The sequence below is a fragment of the Lepisosteus platostomus genome, chromosome 28, assembly GCF_059453375.1.
Source record: "Lepisosteus platostomus isolate fLepPlt1 chromosome 28, fLepPlt1.hap1, whole genome shotgun sequence".
NCBI classification, from domain to species: domain Eukaryota; kingdom Metazoa; phylum Chordata; class Actinopteri; order Semionotiformes; family Lepisosteidae; genus Lepisosteus; species Lepisosteus platostomus.
This window is the reverse complement of record NC_142638.1, coordinates 7,171,818-7,189,230: the sequence shown is the minus strand read 5'-3', so window position 1 is coordinate 7,189,230 and position 17,413 is coordinate 7,171,818. Positions and strand designations below refer to the sequence as shown.

The 17,413-nt window shown below is 45.3% G+C and overlaps 1 protein-coding gene across 6 annotated transcripts in view; it reads right to left on the bottom strand.

Annotated features, from left to right (window-relative positions):
• Positions 1 to 332: 332 nt before the first annotated feature.
• Positions 333 to 17,413, bottom strand: part of thrab (thyroid hormone receptor alpha b) — a 142,764-nt gene continuing 125,683 nt past the window's right edge. For all 6 annotated transcript variants that reach the window (XM_088623266.1, XM_088623267.1, XM_088623265.1 and 3 more), the window contains 3 exons: positions 17,002 to 17,148; positions 16,448 to 16,706; positions 333 to 15,250 (listed from right to left, as the gene is read on the bottom strand). In XM_088623266.1, coding sequence (XP_088479392.1) covers positions 15,000 to 15,250; positions 16,448 to 16,706; positions 17,002 to 17,148 — 657 coding nt within the window. In that variant the 3' untranslated portion in view covers positions 333 to 14,999. The remainder of the gene's footprint in view (positions 15,251 to 16,447; positions 16,707 to 17,001; positions 17,149 to 17,413) is intronic.

The following is a 17,413-nucleotide window of genomic DNA, read 5'->3' as shown; positions in this document are numbered from 1 at the left end:
CTGAACGAGGAATAGACAGTTGGGTCCTGCAGTCTTGGATGGAGAGCGGTTGGCTGGCTGCACATCCAGCTGGGTTTTTATTACAGCAGCCGCAGTAAAAACACTCACAGGCAGCGGCCCATACTTAACAAAATAACACGGGCAGGAATCTGAAGTAAACATGTAGGATGAGGTTCTCCTAATTGCTATGCCAAAGCCGAAGATTTGTAAACAGCTCAGTGTTTGTGACAGTTCGTCAAGATCCGCTGTCATTTCGATGGCTCCCCGGAGGGCGAGACAGATGGACACAGTGTGAGGCAGAGGCAACAGCAAAAGACAGGTAGAGGCGGGGGTAATTTTAGTCACATATTTATTACATAAATATATAGTAAAATAGACCAGCGACAATTACCATAAAAATATCTTCCTTTAAAATCCTGACCATAAACAAAGATTTTGAAAATCACACATTGACATTTACAAACACGCTGATTGTCTGGAACTTCAGCAGCCCACCACAGAAACCTGACGTTACACAACCCAATAGACTTATTGCAGGGTCCTGCTGCCGGAAATGGGGAGGGGGGGGGGGCACGCTGTGTGCTGCAGGGATGGGGGGTGGGTGTGGGGTGCCGGGTGTATAAACTGGGGACACTGTAACCTGTTCACCGTTCCCACAGTCCTAGCTGCTGACTGCGTACCACAAGACAGCCAGCCCCCCGAAAACACAAGCGAGGAGGAGGAGGAGGGCTGCCTGTTCTGCTGAATGTCTTGCAGCAGCAGTGAGGAGGAGAGGTCAGGCAAGTGCCAGGTGGGGCACTGCTCGAATGGAGTATACCGAGTATTGCTCCAGTTAACTGCAATAACGGGGACAATTATATGTCGCTGTGGACAAAAGCAAAGTCAAATCAATAAGCATTATGTGTGATCAGGTATTTTATATGTGGACGTTGCTGGATGGGATTCAATCCCACTGCTGTACAGTGACAGGTGGGTGCTTCAGCACACTCTACAGAAGATAATTGCGGGATTACTTTGTGAAATCCTTTTAAGGAACACAAGATACTGAAACTCCACAGAATTTAAAATAGCTTAGAAAGTTCCATTTAATGGGGGATGAAGGAACAGTCCATTGCATACTACATTGAAAGTGCTCTGCATACAAGAAGTTACACAGTGAGGTGTTTGCCTGAATGGTACAAGTTATCCATTAGCACAGGACATATAAAAAAATTCTGCATTTTGATTGGACAAAGCTGACCCCTGACCCTAGCAATGTAAGGTCACGACCCCTGAGCATCAGTGCAGCACACAGCCTTCCCAGCAGCCTCTGCGATCACAGTGAAGCAAGGAACTCAGACTGAAGAGATACAAAAATAATTTCTCATCTGAATAGTAGTAGAAGTAATAGTAGTTATAGCTTGTTTCTTTTTTTGTAATATATGCTGCTGGTTAAATTTTCTTTTTGATCCTTTATACCTTATCTTCTTTTACTCACCACAAAACAATAGACCAATTTGCTTCTTTACCAATGCTGTTTTGAAGAAAAATAATTTTAGTGAAAAATCCCCATCTACAAAAAATGCAATAAATAAAACAAGAATTGCTAAGACAGTAGAGCAAAAGGGTCATGGTCTCAAATACTTTCATGAGGGCAACGACTTTGAAAAAAATTCTTTACAATCAAACAGCAATAGAGCAGCCATTTAACAGAGGCAGTGAAAACTATCCAGTAACTCATGCTTAGACATTTATCCCCATCGTTAACGAGATAAAACGTTTTACAGTACAACCGGGTCCAGCGAGTATTTGCAAACACAGTGCACAAATACTCACAGAAGCCATTCTGTGTAACTGTATTCATGCATATTCTGTATATATACTGTAAGTAGGCATAATTCATGAGCCTTCAGTCCTCATCCTCGGGGGACACACCCAGCAGGTTTACTAGGTCTCTTTAAATCACAGCGCCTTAAGACCTCTTCAGAAGGGCTCAGTTGGTCCTATTAAGTCTTAATTTACCCTTTTACCCAGATCTTAAGCTCTTTATGATTTAAGGACTAAAAAACCTGCAGGGCTGTGGCCTTGGAGGGCTGAAGTCTGAGACTCTTGACACAATTTCATCGTTCCTAAGCAGAAGAACCGCGCTACGGGGGTTTTTCTGCCCTCGGACCTCCAGGAACAATTGTCTCAGGGGTTAGAAAGCAGGGCGGTGTGCTAAATGCCACAGTGCGATGAAGATGCACGTCCGAACTCTCCGTTACAGCTCTCGTTTCCCACGTGGCTGCGCACTACGTGGGTGAGCACCCAGAAGTCTGGGTGGGGGTGGGGGGGGGGGGGGGGGGGGTTGTGGGGGAGGTGAGTAAGCACCTTGCAAGGCCTCAGGTCTGATCCTGAGAAAGTCCTCCCTGTTCAAAGAACCCGTTTACGAACCCATAAACATTGCATATATATTTATATATAATATGGATTTATTTTAAACAAAATAAAGCCACCGAGTTCTCCTGTATCCGCTCTGCTCTTACATTCCTCGCTGTCTGTACATATATCTCTTCCCCTTTCTGTAGAAAAATAATCCCCTTTTACATTTGCAGTTGGTAGTATAGCAGCAGAAACACCCCAAGTGCTCCCCATGCACTGCCTGCTAACCACACGCTCCATTCTGGTCTACTCTCCTGCAAAACAGCTTTGTATGGGATATTATTATTAGTATTACCATATTATTAATTATTAATAGTACAATGTCTTCCCTAAGTGCAGCCCTAATTCAGGACGATGATTACTGTGCACAAGCATTAAGGTTTAGGCCCTGGTCTTACCATGATCTAATCCATTCACTCCAAACTGCTGTACAGTTCAACTGCGAGTGGAATTTGTCAGAATCAAAACTGTGTTGGCAAACCGCACAAGGCTGTTGGCATTCAATGTGCAGTTAATTCACCTCTTCTTTTTCTTTCACTTTATCTAAATTAACGTCTCTGGGCAATGAAGGACAGCAGGACTACATACCCTCATGCAAGTAGTCCACGAACTAGCCTTTTTTTTTTAGAATAAATTGATCACAAGCCAGGATGTTATAATGGAAGGGGAGGCAGTTAACTGGAATAGTGCATCCTGGGACGCAGGTGTTCTTGGCTGCTTTGTCCCAGTCAGCTCTGAGGGCAGGCGAGGGAAGCCGGAGCACGCCCCGGGCCTCAGACACCCCATCACGTCACCTGCCACAATGCCAACCAGCTTGTTTCATATTTCAGCCCCTGCACGTCGGCCATTAAAACACCGTGTGGCGGAAGAAAGGTAAGTCATTTATCATCACATCTCCCCGCTCCCTCTCACTCAGGGGTTTTGAAGTGCTTCCCAGCAGCGGCGAGCAGGAAATTAAACACCTTCACTACGGAAAGCCGTTACAAACGGAGCAAAGGGATCGGAAAGCAATCGGCTAACACACACCAGCGCACTGCAGCCAGGGCCATGGTGGCACCCCCTCCTACATCACGCTGGTTACTTGAGAGACCAGCTTCTACAGCAGCCTGCTTGACGAACTGACAAAGGAACTGCAGTCTTAGAGGGATTTGCAAATGTAAACACAAAGGCAAAACAAAAAGCTGCACTTTTTTTTTTTGACAGTGACTTAACCACAACCAAGCTCTGAGACGGCTTTACTGTACCATACTCAAACCACATCAGTTATTCTTCACTGGGAGTCTTCCAGTGCCAGGGGCTTCGACCTTTTTCAGGGACAGAGCACTCCATGTACAATGCATACTGATTTGTAGCCACTGAATTTCAGCACTGATCCCCAGCCTTCCTAATGAAGAGTATTTCAAATCCCTGTCTCCGCCGTGTTCTGAACACTACACCCATACACTCGAAATATTCCTAGTAGCATCTGTTCAGCTAGAAAAGTATTTTTTTTTATTCTGAATGCTCAATGGCCTTTCTGTGCAGTGAGCAAGAGACTGAAACGGATACATTCATGTCCAAAGAAGTCCAAAGTCTGGTAGCTTTGAACTCTGCTGCTGGCTGTTCCCAGGACTACAGACCCTGAACTGAAGCTTATAATAAATACTGCAGTAAGAACACAAAAAATAGCACCCTATGCATTGCAACACAAATGTCCACTCCTTTAGGTATATGGATTCTTCTCCTCAGATCACAAATAAAGCGACGATGAGGAAAAGCACAAAGCTTCATATCATCTGCTCGGAACTACCAGTCCTGTCCGTCTGGTTTCCACGTGTTGAGACTAAGCTGAAAGGCTGAAGACCTCCTTCTCCTGAAGACTGCATCAGTGACAGACCCACGCACAGCACCCACCCCACCACCCACATCCACCCCCCGTCCCCATGAACTGTCACTCCAGATGGTCGGCTCTCTGGGGTGTCCCTGCTGTTGCGGTAATCTATCTCAGGGTGGCCTCACAAGGTGCTTCAGCGGTCAGAACGGCATGCCTACCCAGTGGACCTCTCCTCACAGACACCCACCAGCCGGCCTAGGAGTGCCTGCGCTGCCTGTACAGGAAGAACGGCACTAGAAGCAAAGCTACCAGCTGCATGCTGCACACACTGAGGTGTCTGAAATGCTGCATAGCTCGCTAAGCTCTTGAGGTTGGAAAGGTGCATTAACAGGCTTTTCTTAAGTCTCCTTAATGCATCTTTTTTGTCAGACTATCCAGACTCTCAGAAACCCAGAAGAAAGTCTTTAATACCACTTAATCAACACCCTGACTGCTTGCAGGGCTGGGGAGGAGTGGGGAAGAGCTGCTCTGCAACTTGCAAAAGAGAAAAAAACATACTGTACAGTGAAAGTACAGGGATTAAAGGAAATGGAACAGGAAATCCACTTTATCATTTTTATCACTTTATATATATACACTGATGCACAAATAATGGGCGACATTTGGACCTAAAGGATTTATTCATATTTTAGAGAGGTTTAAACTAAGAAATACCTGGAAATGTGAATAAAAACGCTGATCCAAGAATTATGTGTTTTTTTTGTATGAGACGTGACTCTCCATCAAAATGAACACATTGCCAAGAAGATATCACTCATGACCCCCCTTCCTATCCACACAGACCTCACCAGCCTCTTGGAAGAATGCCAATAGAGGTTTTACCAGTCTTGCTGTGCCTCTCTATTGAGGGCACTGCATCCCACAGATGTTCTGCTGGCCTAGAGAAGAAAGACTGAGGCGATCTGCTGTTAAAATAATTTCCTCCCCACTTCATCAGCCTTTCGGTGTCCCACCAGTTGGCTTGAAAAATGGCACCGATCAGTAAAAAAACACATGCTATCACTCTCCCTGCAACCACTGTAGGTGTCCTCTGGTTCACAGAAGTTCACAACACTGTCTCCCAGCTGACAATGTTAACTCTGAATGACTTCTCTCATGCAGACGGCAGAGCTAATTATTCTGCCGATGCATTGGTTGTCTCCCTGGACCGTCTTGTGCTGTTTCCAGTGGAGCCTACAGTGATTATGGAGGTATATCAGACACATGAAGGTTCCTCTTGACTAGTCCGATGAACTTTGAAGAAAAACATCTTATTCTCCAGGCAACTACCCACAGACAAGACACCTTCAACAGGAGCCTGAGGATCTTCTATACACAGGTGGGCCAGTCATTTCCTATGCTGTGCTTGTATTAATTTAAACCAAGTCTTTTTGAATGGCTATTCACATTTGCAATGAACTTATGAACTTTTAGCAATTTTAACTCAAACTGAGGACATTTTATGACATTTTTGGGCTCCATATTTTGTTATTCCAAGGAACGAACCAACCCCAACAATGAACAAACCTGTAAGAAACTTCGAATATTTAGTAACATATGCCCAATGAGCTCTCGTGTAAAACCTGTTGTGCCTTTTGTTGTGCATCAGTATATACGTGTCCGCAAACTCACAGGTATGGTGGGAATACGTGGCAGCGCTGAAGACACAGGGACTGTCCTTTATACCCCCAAACTGGAGAACAGAGATTTTATGGGGGGGGATCAGTTAAGAAATAAGAGTCCTTGCTGTTAGTGTGTCTCGTCTCCCCCTTGACAGCTATGAATCTGATGGAACTAATTTCTACAAAGCCTCAGCTGTCCACTTCACACAGCACGAGAGACACACTCCGTCTCAACTGCAATTCAAGATGTGCCAAGGGGGGAGAAAAAAAACAGACCAGGCCTGTTTACTCTGGGCTGTGCTCTCAACCTTTCTTCCATTACATCTACCGGGCTTCCTCCAAGGCTCAGACTTGGTAAAAATGGACAGTTCTGCAAGACAGACCCGAGTCTTGAGATGGCTCGATAAAGCAAGCCAGTACCGGATTCTTCACTATAATACATTAGCTCCTCTAAACTAGGGTTTCCAACTTCCTTGCAACAGCAGAAACAGGTCTTTGAATGTGCCACAACTGTGCACATAAAGCAGACAGAATCAATCGCTTTCATGTCTCTGTACTCTGCTGTACTGAAAGCACTTGTTAAAGCAGGCTACTATGTCTTTAATGGAAGAGGTAAGCTCTGTTCAGGCAACAGGAAGACTCTGCTTGCTCAACAGAGCAGTTCAGACGATCTGCCCAGAGATGCAGATGCATAATCACACATGGTCTAACAGGCACATACACTCGCTCAAATAGCAGGGGAAACGTAGCATAAATGCACGATCACAGACAGACAAGCAAGGCTGTCGTATTACCGACTGCCTTGACACTCATGAGTCACCATCTGCCTAGTCAAGGCTAAACAGGACACATGCTGCTGAAATCACTAACATTCAGCAAAGAGTACACACACCCACGTCATGTTTCCTTTCAATGCAAAAACAAACTAAAAAAATGCTCAACTCAGGGGTCTGCTCCGCATAATAAAGGGATTTTATCTTCAGCGAGCTCTGAGATAAAGGACACTGTGTTTCTATAGACATGCGACACGAACTGCAGAAGGCAGAAGAGAATATTTCTCTAGCTGCACATAGCACAGAACGGCAGCCTCTTTTCATGATCTCTAGGGAAGTGCTTACAAATAACTATATCCTGCCGATTCTTTTCAGGTCAGCAAAAGCCAATGAACATACAGGCTCTGTGCAGCATTCTGCCACGCCCACCTTTTGAACCAATCAGGAGAGAATGAGAAGCAGACATAGTAAGCAGACCGAGTTCAGCTTTTGTTATGAAGTGAAAAAACAGCATGATTTCTCCAAATTGTTTATTTAATGAGAGAAACAACTGTCATTTTTTTTTTACCTGAGATATTCCTTCAATAAGTTTTTTTTCCAGTCTAGGTGCATAGGCGTGTGAGTGTGTATTTGTGTGCGTGTGCATTTGCACGCTTGCATTTATTACCCAACACGCCCATGGCTGGTCCACTTTATGAAATGGATGTGCAGGATTCTAAACCATTTTTTTCCCCAAATGTGCACATTGCACTCCTAGCTTTTGCCAAATTCCTAATCAGTTGTAACTGTCTTGCAAAAAACAAAACAAATTTACTGCAATTCAAGACTTTCAATTGCAAAACCTGACCGTTGTAATAGGTTTAGATTTATGACTTTCTTCACTGCTTTCCACTCTGCAAGCTGATGCATTTTTTTCCTGAATGTCTGTGTTCCAATGACTTAGCTACTGCAGCCAGAGAGTTACTAGCTTTCCAGACCTGCTGCTCTGTGTACCATGGGTTTAATGTCTGTAGGCACACTCTGCGGACCAACAGCCTTGTTCTTGCATGCTGTTTGTGCAATTAATTCATCCTCTAATTCATGAACAACAGATCAATCTAATAAAATTGCAAAGAATAATCACCAGGATTCTTCACATACTAGAAAAATTAATTTTCTTCACAACGCAAAATGTATTTTGTCCTCCATTCTCCCCTGACAAACTTTAACCTTTAAATCTTCTCTAGCTGGCCAACATTACAACCATATGAATGTAAAAATGTTACAAATAGTATTTCAGCAACCCAGCCCATTTGGTTTGTCATTTCCTACCTAATCCTACCTATTCTATATTAGTATTTGGACATACATGGCTTCCTACTATCCTTTGTTATAGAAATTTTTAAAATTCACATTTAACCATTTTTTTCTTTAAAAAAAAAGACTAAGAATGATTGCATCTCTGAGTTTTGGTATGTATCTAGCACTTGTGTACGAGGAATCCTAAAGGAAAGGAAGGAAATGGCTGTGAGAGAAGCAGTCGGCTTCCTCACAGATCCTCTGGGTAGCACCACTGGACCAAACCAGGAGAGTGTCTCATAAAGGCAAACGTGTACATGAATGCAAGATGACGCGCACACAGTCCCTCACAGCAGTCCTTAATGGCCAATAAGGAACCCGTCTCAGCAGGGGAGGGAGGGAAGGCAGGGTGCATCATGGGCTTTCAGAGACGGTGGGGGACAGGGGGCAGTGCACAAATGTGGGTTCTTGTTACCCCCCTCCCCAATCCAAACCAACCCAACCCCAACCCTTCTTTCATCTGATTTCTGGACTGGTAAAGGATTAATTTTGAACAGACTTGGTCACCACCCCCCCTTCTTGCCAGCAGCTCTTTGGAATTCAGGTGGCTGCAATTACTAGACGTTTTCTCAGCTGGCTGTGATCCCAACATAACAGCGTGTGGGCCTGTGTGCAAGGCGAAGTCACAGGAGCAGGTTTAAAACACTGGTCGCTCAACCCATGGTGGAGCTCACATGAGTTGAACAGTTGCACAGAGGTAAAACAATAACCCATAACCGAGACACACCCCTGTCCCAGGTCTGGATCCCCTGTCTGCCCCCCTCAGCTCAACGGAACAGCAGACACTAGCAAGCACAGTGATTGCTCAACAGAAGACAGAAGTGAAGCCGACACTGTGAGCTGTGAAGATACTACAGAGAGCAGTGCTTTTGAACATGCCTACCGCCGTAGCCCCAGCCCTGGTGTCACAAGAGCAGGTGTCGTACAGCTAAGGCTGGCTGGGATTTGGTAGGGGGGGGGGTCTGCATAGACATCTTGCTACTTGCATTATTACAAACTCTACATTTGGCATCAAAAAGTAATTGCAACAATCTCCCCATATCTGCCTGATGAATCCCAGAACCAAATCACTGCAGTGCACCACGGTTACAGGGGGCTGGTCAATGCCTTGACAGAGGCCAGCAGCATGTCTTTAGCAAGGCGAGACAGAACTGCTTGGTGTCCTCAGGCACAAGCTGGAGAGATGGGTGCACAAAGTGTGCAGGACAGTAGGGGAGACACAGCCTGGCCATGGTTTCTGGGTATGTAGGTTTGAGGCTACAAAAAAACAATGGTAGCAGATGGTCAAATTTTGCAAGGAGTGTTGAGGTGTGCAAGGGTCACTGCTTATGACATTGCTCCTTCAATAAGATCAGGGTTTTCATTGCATCTCCTCCCTAATAAGCAGGTCTTAAAGACCACTGTTACCTGGGAAAATGGTAAGAATGGTACAGTGCCCTGCACAGAGAGCCCTGCTAGCTGAAAGTGGCTCTTGCCAGTATAGTAAGACCCTGCTGGTGGGGAGGACTGGACCGTGCAGGTATTGGCAAACTCTGGAAACTATTAATACCCCCCCTCACACACACTTTAGAATCTCACTAAAGCAACTCATTTCCCATCCTCCCCTCCATTCCTAACTGCTTGACCGCTGTGTCTCAGCACTGACCACTAGAGGGTCACTTCCTCACAACACCCCACTCATCACCCCACTGTCCCTTTGTTCACTTGTGAGCCTACACTGCCTCTTAGCTCCACTGAAACACCAAGGGACACAAATCAGACAGAAGGGATGTTTGTAAGCTCGTGCGTGCCCGCTGCAGTGATTCAATCCTGGAACACATCAGACAGTTCCCAATGCAGTAAATTCAGGGAAGGACTTTCTCTTTGCATGCAAAAATTAAGCCAGGAGTTCAGGACTGTTACCTGATGGGGCATTTTCAAATACAAATACACATACATACACACGAATGTATGCAGCATTCATATATGTATATATTTTGCTCCCAAAAAAAGGGATAAACGAATAGGATAATCTACTATTTGCCTCATCCCTGATTTTTTTGGCTTTTTGAGCGGTATATATAAATATATATTATTTTACATCCTTGGTTATGGCCAAAACATAAAACAAAAAAATTACAACAAAAAAGTAAGAATACACTTAGAACATATTGCACCTTACAGCTGGGCAATATTCTCAGTTTACTGTGTGTAACGTCAGCTTGACTCCACTGTCCAGTTCATTCTGCTGGTGACCCGACAATGAGGTCGTGAATTCCCAGGCTCAGTTCCAGCCCAGTCTCCCATCAGCTACATTCAATACCTTATTTATACATGCGTGTGTGTGTATAGATGTATGTATACATGTACAAGCACAGATTCTGTAAAACACTCGTGCACAGCTTTGTGGTGGTTCAGCCCAGCCCAGTTTACAGAGGGTGTGGACAATTCGTGTTGGACATTCTGAAGCTCCACACTATTAACACTGAAATAAGCAAGCTTTGCTATCATTTGCTAGAGATGCAGTCAGCCCAAGACTGAATGCACTCCTTTCAGAGTGGAGGCAGAGCCTTATTGTTCCAATAAGCTACTTTTTTGCCTGCAGCCCTTCTCAACTTTAGAGCCTTTGTTTAGTAAATTTAAAATGTCCCACACTCCACTCCCTGCTCACTCTTATAAAGAATATTTGTCCAAAACCTGAATTAGATGACGCTTTACCTTCTACCATTTAGCTTTCTAATCCCCATATATACATACGTTTATACATATACAGACACACGCACACATGTAAATACATATCTTCAATCTCTTTCAAATTCTTTTGAGTTTTGTGTTGTGTGAGGTATGAGAAGATTGTGTCTCAGTCAGCATCTATTTTCAGTTTCTGTTGCATTATTTTTCCTGTTCGGTTTTTGCCTGTTTTGTTTTTTTTTGTAGTCTCTTTTTTTTTAAAAAAAGAAAAAAAAAGTCCTGTTGATGTTTGTCATAGCTCCTCCTCATAAAAAAAGGGGACGGACGATTCAGACACACGTACAGACGACAGAGCAAGTTAGCTTACTGATACAATCTAGAGGTGATCTGTAGAGGAAGTGAGGGTTTTGTCTAGGTTACACTGCACACATGGTCAAAAGTGACTACGGCTGATTTCACACAGAGCAGTTTAGCGTCGACAAGAACAAAAAAAGAATAGTAATAAAAAAAAAACCCCAGCTCATTCTCCAAAGCTCTTAGCTTTGTTCCGGAGTCTTAAAAAAAGTCATCTTTCTTTTCATTTTTTTAATTTTTTTTTTGTTTTCAAATAAAATTTAAATGAGAAGGTAAAGCAGCATTTTAAACCCCCTAGAGTGACACACATCCAATCAGTCAGCTCGCAAGAATGCAGAAACACTGTTGTGGGTTCTGGCGTTTCTTTTGTTGTCTTTTTTCTTCCCATTACAAGAGTTAATCCTGTACCGTGTACATGGAATGCCATTATTTTCTTCTCCTGTCTTTCTGATGATAAAAGGAGGAACAGATTCTTCTACACAACTTTCCAGGGGAGGGAGGGAGGGTAAGGGTAGGTGGGGGTGGTTTTCAGATTTTGTTCAGTTCAACCTTGTAAACCCCAGAGTCCAGGTGTGAGAGAGGAGCTGTCTTGGTCGCAGGTCTTGTCCAGGTAGCTGGTGTGTATTTGAAGGCTGTCACCGCACATGCTGGCCAGGTGGGCTGACTGGGTTTACCTAGAGACCTTCCCACAATCTCACACTGTAATTTCTCCCTGCTGTTTCACAGGTCAAACTCCCACATGTTTACAAAAGCCTGAACCATGTCCTGATTTTAGCAGACCAAACCCCTCTCTCCAAGTGCTCTTTCAATTGGGCCAATTGCATCTCCCCTCTCTCCAAGTGCTCCTTCAATTGGACCAATCCAATCTCCCCTCTCTCCAAGTGCTCTTTCAATTGGGCCAATCCCATCTCCCCTTTAAGTGCTCTTTCAATTGGACCAATCCCATCTCCCCTCTCTCCAGGTGCTCTTTTAATAGGACTAATCCCATCTCCCCTTTAAGTGCTCTTTGAATTGGACCAATCCCCTCTTCCCCTCTCCTAATCCATTTTACATTGAAAATTTAATTTCACCACTCTCACAGGCCTACTTCGTAGTACTTTTACTCAAGACCCTGATTGAATCTTTGCATTTTTTTTTTCACATTCATTTAATGGTGGTTTTCAAAAGGGGATTGCGATTCAGAAGTTGCATTGCGGTGCTCAGATGACAAGAGACCAGGAAACCAGCGGAATTCACCCCAATAGTGGAAATTTTCCCAGTGTATTTTTTTAAATACGGATGGCACAAATGTGGGGCGTTTACCACTGGTGGGTTGGCTTGGCTATGTTAAGCAAAATGGATAAAAAATTGCAGGAAAGTGCTTGGGTGAGAGGGAATGAGGGGGGTCAGGAGGGGGAGTAGGATGGCCACTTTAGTGCAAAAATACGTGACATTATGATTGGAGAGCATGGGGCGCAGGGTATGGGCTCAGAGCTCTTCTTGGCTCCATCTGTAGAGGAGACAGGGGTGCTCACCCTAACTGAGATTGATTTTATCAACCCTGGGGCTTCCACAGCCAGAGACAAAGCACCACGTCTTTCCTGTGAGGAAGAGTGGCTGGAGTGGGGGAGGCCGGACATTACATGTCCACTTCAAGGTTTTCACGAAGGCGGCGTGGTTTCAGGTTGATTGATCTGTCTTTCACTTGCGCTGGAAGCAGGCAGTCTCTCCGCATGTTCAGATTGTGATAGGACCATAAACACCGATGTGGACATCTGTTGTAATTGTTTAAAATAAAGACCACGCAATTCCTCAGCCTCGTTTTGGTCTTGTCCAATCATTGCTCGATACACCCCCTTCCTCCATGAATGACTGCTTAGCAATCAAAAGAGGTTGTCTTTTTTGTTTTATCCTCAAAAACAGTGACACGCCATTTACCGAAACTGTCCCCTCTGCATTTTCACTTAAAATTTTAACCTCTTCTTTAGCAATTTGCTTTATCTTCTTTCTCTTTATATTTTTTCTTTATATTGTCTTCAAAGAGGGGAATCCAGAGTTGCACTTGGTCCCACATTTTCTAAACAACGCAAACTGATTTTTAACAACCCCCCCATGTCGTCGTTGTCCCCCCTCCAAAAAAAACCCCCCAAATAAATGAAAACAAGTTAAAATAAATAAAATAATACAAAATGAAATGGCTAGGCCCTCCTGTTTCAGTGAAATTCTATTGACTGAGGTGAAGTGGGAGTGAGGTGGAGTCAGGATGTAGAGGTCAGAAGTCAGAGGTCAGAGGTCAGAGTATGGGTCTGCTCCAACAGCACTGAGTCAGCCTGCTATGTGCGAGGCCTGTGTGCAGCTGCCCTGTGTTAAGTAGGTGAGGTAGAGCTGGTCACTACAGAACCACTGCTCAGATTACAGCACAGACAGCTAAGTCTCCCATGTAGTACTATACTATGCAAGCAAAGTGGGCGCTGCATGTTCAGAGATATTTGCCGTGACGTATCAAATGTCGAGGCTGATCTGGTCTTTCATACTGCCAAGGGAGAAAAAAAAAACTCTCTGGGTAATACTCTCAAGTTCAGCCCTGCGGAGACTGCCTGAGCTGAGCTCTGTGCCCAATATGCATTTGCAATATTGCCTGAGCAGTGGATTCAGTATTGCAAACATGTGTTGGGTGTTGGTTGTGGCTGGGGGTAGAAGGAACAGGGGACAGCCTGTCGTCTGTGGACAAACAGTCCCAAAGAGAACAAACCCAAAAAAATAGAGGAGGTTTAAGGTAGTAAACTCTGCAGACCAGAGGGCCCCTCCCTGTCTCTGGCTGTCCAGCTGTGCTGTGCAGAGACCCCCTAACACTGACCTGACATGATGGGCTCACGGCCTTTATAAAAGGCGGAGGGAGATGGAGGTAGCAGGTGACTCACAGACTGAGGCAGCTCTGCTGCAGATGCATTCAGAAGACACAACACTGCAGTGCTCCTGCCTGCCGAGGTAAAACGGTGCTTGTCCAAAGCTCTCCAGCTGAGCACAGCACCTTTCCTTTTCACACAGGAAACAGCAGGGGAGTCTGATCAGTGACTAACACGGAGAAGAAGCGCTCTCTTCTGCCAGAGAATTGCACTGCAAACTCTGGGAATTTAAGGACTCTGTTATTGCTCATGAGCAGAACAAGATGAGAGACAGAACTTTCCGGGATATGGCATTGTTAGATTAAAATGAGTGATAAACGAAACAGTCTGGTAGCACAGAGATAACTGCACACATGGTAAGAAGCTTACATAATGAACAGTGATTCTAAAAGAATGAAAGAGTTGTTTTCTACTTCAAAGACTGAAATTTTTTTTTTTAAATCATCTTTAACAAACAAAGCTTCTTTTAAATAAAGAGAAGGCTGACGCAAACAGTTCCTTTAAAAATGCCAATGGGGTTCTGTGTGTTCCTAATGTTAGACACTGCAGTCATTAAGAGTGAATAAAATCTGTTTAACAAATGTTTCTACAAAGAGTCTAAAATTTTGGTCTTTTTTTCTGTGGGAACATCTGTTTCCCAGAATCGATTTCGTCTACTAACGCTGAGATAAACTGAATCACTAGTGGATCGGGGAACACGTCAGTGAGAGGGGTGTGGGCCCCAGTGCCACAGTGGTGCACAGCAGCAAAGACCACCACCTGGTGGTGACTCGACGCATTGCGTGCGAACTTCATTCGCCGTGAAGTGCCAGTGCACTCCAGGAGAGGGCGCCACTTGTGAAATCAATGAAGGGGTGGGGGGGGCGGAGGAGCGGGTGGACGTTGGGGGCGGGGAAAAAGTGAAAAAACACGAGCACAGCTTATAAAAACGACAAAAACAAGAGGGCCACCCATTTGATTTTTAAGAAAAAACGAACCCCTTCTGATGGCTTTCTCGTCTGCTGCTGGTGGTGTGTTTGATTGTTTGATGAGGCAGTAATCGCCCCTCCCCCTCCCCCCCTCCCCCCAGCTTCCACCCCGGCCTCTCCGGATGGCCAACCCCGCTTCACACCTCCTGGTCCTCGAAGACCTCGAGGAAGAGTGGGGGGAAGAGTTCGGTGGGACACTCCACCTTCATGTGCAGGAAGCGGCTGGCGTGACAGGCCCCGATCATCCGCAGGTCCGTCACTTTCATCAGCAGCTTGGGCCAGAAGTGTGGAATGTTGTGCTTCCGGTAGTTGATGTAGTGTTCGAACGCCAGCAGGTACGTCTCCTGGCACTTCTCGATTTTGTCCACGCAGGTGAGGCCTGAGCGGTCTGCGGCAGAGAGAGAGAAACGGGGGGGGGAGAGGAGGAGGGGGTGAAAGGTTGATGTAAATAAAAACGACCCAGGCAGGACGCAACTCTCCCAACGTGACTGAGCAGACCTCTCCAGACAGAACACTGAAACACGGACCAGGCAGAAGTGCATTTCTTTACCCAGAGGGTGGTGGGAGTGTGCAACAACAGCCCAGCCATGTTGTAGAACGCGATACCCTGGCTATCTTATAAGAAATGGCTGGATGAGATCCTCAAATCAATTTCCTACTAACTGCCGACTGGATGGATTGAGTGGCCACTTTGTGTTTGTAACCTTTTCTTATGTTCTAAACGTGTGAGAAGGAAACAAGATCCATTGAAAAGAACACAACCACAGTGGAAATACAGCAGTCCTTGGAGTTCTCAATGGTCGCAGTTACACTGGCTCTGCAAACACTGTGACGTTATATGTTTAACTGTCTTTGGTGCTTAAAGGGGGACAGCAATGCTATTTTCATATTTTGGGATGAGAAAGAATCAGCATTGATGAGTCATTTCAAACCACAATAACAGTAAAATGTACACAGTAACTTGTAAAACTTCAAAAAGGCAGTATTTCCAGTTATGCACCGAGCAATGTTTTGTGATTCAGAACAAGCCAACAAAACCTCCAGTCACACGTGCTGCCCTACAACTTTGTAAACAAGCAGGCTTGTGAATACTTCTCTTTTAATTTAATAGAAATATTCCTTTCAATTTCAAGATGGTTTTGCCGACAAATACTATGGACTTACACGCAGATCATCTTGGAACATGGTAATGTTTTTTGAAATATCTGCCTCACAACCTGTACTTAATCACTCATACATCGCATTACATCAGTCATTACGGAGACTAGTGAGCGGGAAGGGCCGCATCACATGGCGAATGGGAGTTTGCATCAACATGGCGACTTATGGTACTTTCACAAAATTCACACTTCTGTGCTTAATATAGAATTTCAATTTTTTTTCTAGAATGTCAATTCATTTATTTTGTGACCGAGATTTAATAACCTGTCTGACAAATTGGGACCGCAGTTCCCCCTTCAATCAGAAATGACCACTTCATTAGCAGTTCTGTCTCTGAAGGCAAGAGGTGCCCAGTCTTCCAGAGGGACAAGGTGCCCTCGGAAATAAGACGGGGACTCGGTTTCTACCGACAGCCGGCTCTCACCCGAGCTCATAAGCAGCACGGCCTGCAGCAGCGCCACCTCGGTGTCGTCCAGGTTGAACTGTGCCAGGCTCTTGCCCAGATCGAAGATGGCGTCGGACACCACGCCCAGGCCTCCGTTCTTGAGTTGCTCCCGCTTGACCGCCATCTCCCCGCTGAGGGTCAGCGTCTCGCTCTCGGGGTCGTAGCGCACCGCTGCCCGCAGGGACATGATCTCCATGCAGCAGCCCTTCAGCAGGATAATCTGGTCTTCACAAGGCAGCTGGACAGACAGACGGAGAACGAGGAGGACGGTTGTTTTAATCCAGTGAGTCAGACGGGCACATGGCTACTGGCACGCAATAACGTACAACACATACCCAAGCAGAGAGGCATTCAACCAAATGCTTACTGGCACACTACAGAATACAGCAGATAACACTTCACACAGTCACAGCAACACTAATTGAACAGGTACGCTATACGCACACACACTCCCCAGGTATGCTGGGGCATGCTGCAACAGAGACAGGCATGCAATAAAGACAGGGGCACAGAGACGGGGACAAAGGCCACACCTCAGAGAACATGGGCAGTTTTTTGGCAAAGTCGACGACGCGGGTGATGGCCGGGGTGATGATCTTGGTGAACTCGCTGAAAGCCTCCAGATCCACTTTGTCCCCGTCAGATGTGGGCGCCACTGGGGACTGCCCAATATCCTCTGGCTGGAAAGGGAGGCAGGAAAGAAGGGAGGGAGAGGAGGAGGAAGGAGGGAAAACGGACTAGGATTAGAGAATATAGGACCATGCTGATCTGGCAGTGGCCAGCAGGGAGTGCTGCAACAGACTGCAGTCTGAAACTCTCATGAGGATCCACCTGCTAAAAAGACACAATCCTTTAGTTATTATTAACTTCCTTTGCCAAATGAAATTTTACATTAAGTAAAGATTCTAAAAGGAGACAACACTTCTGACTGCAAGTAAGAACAAG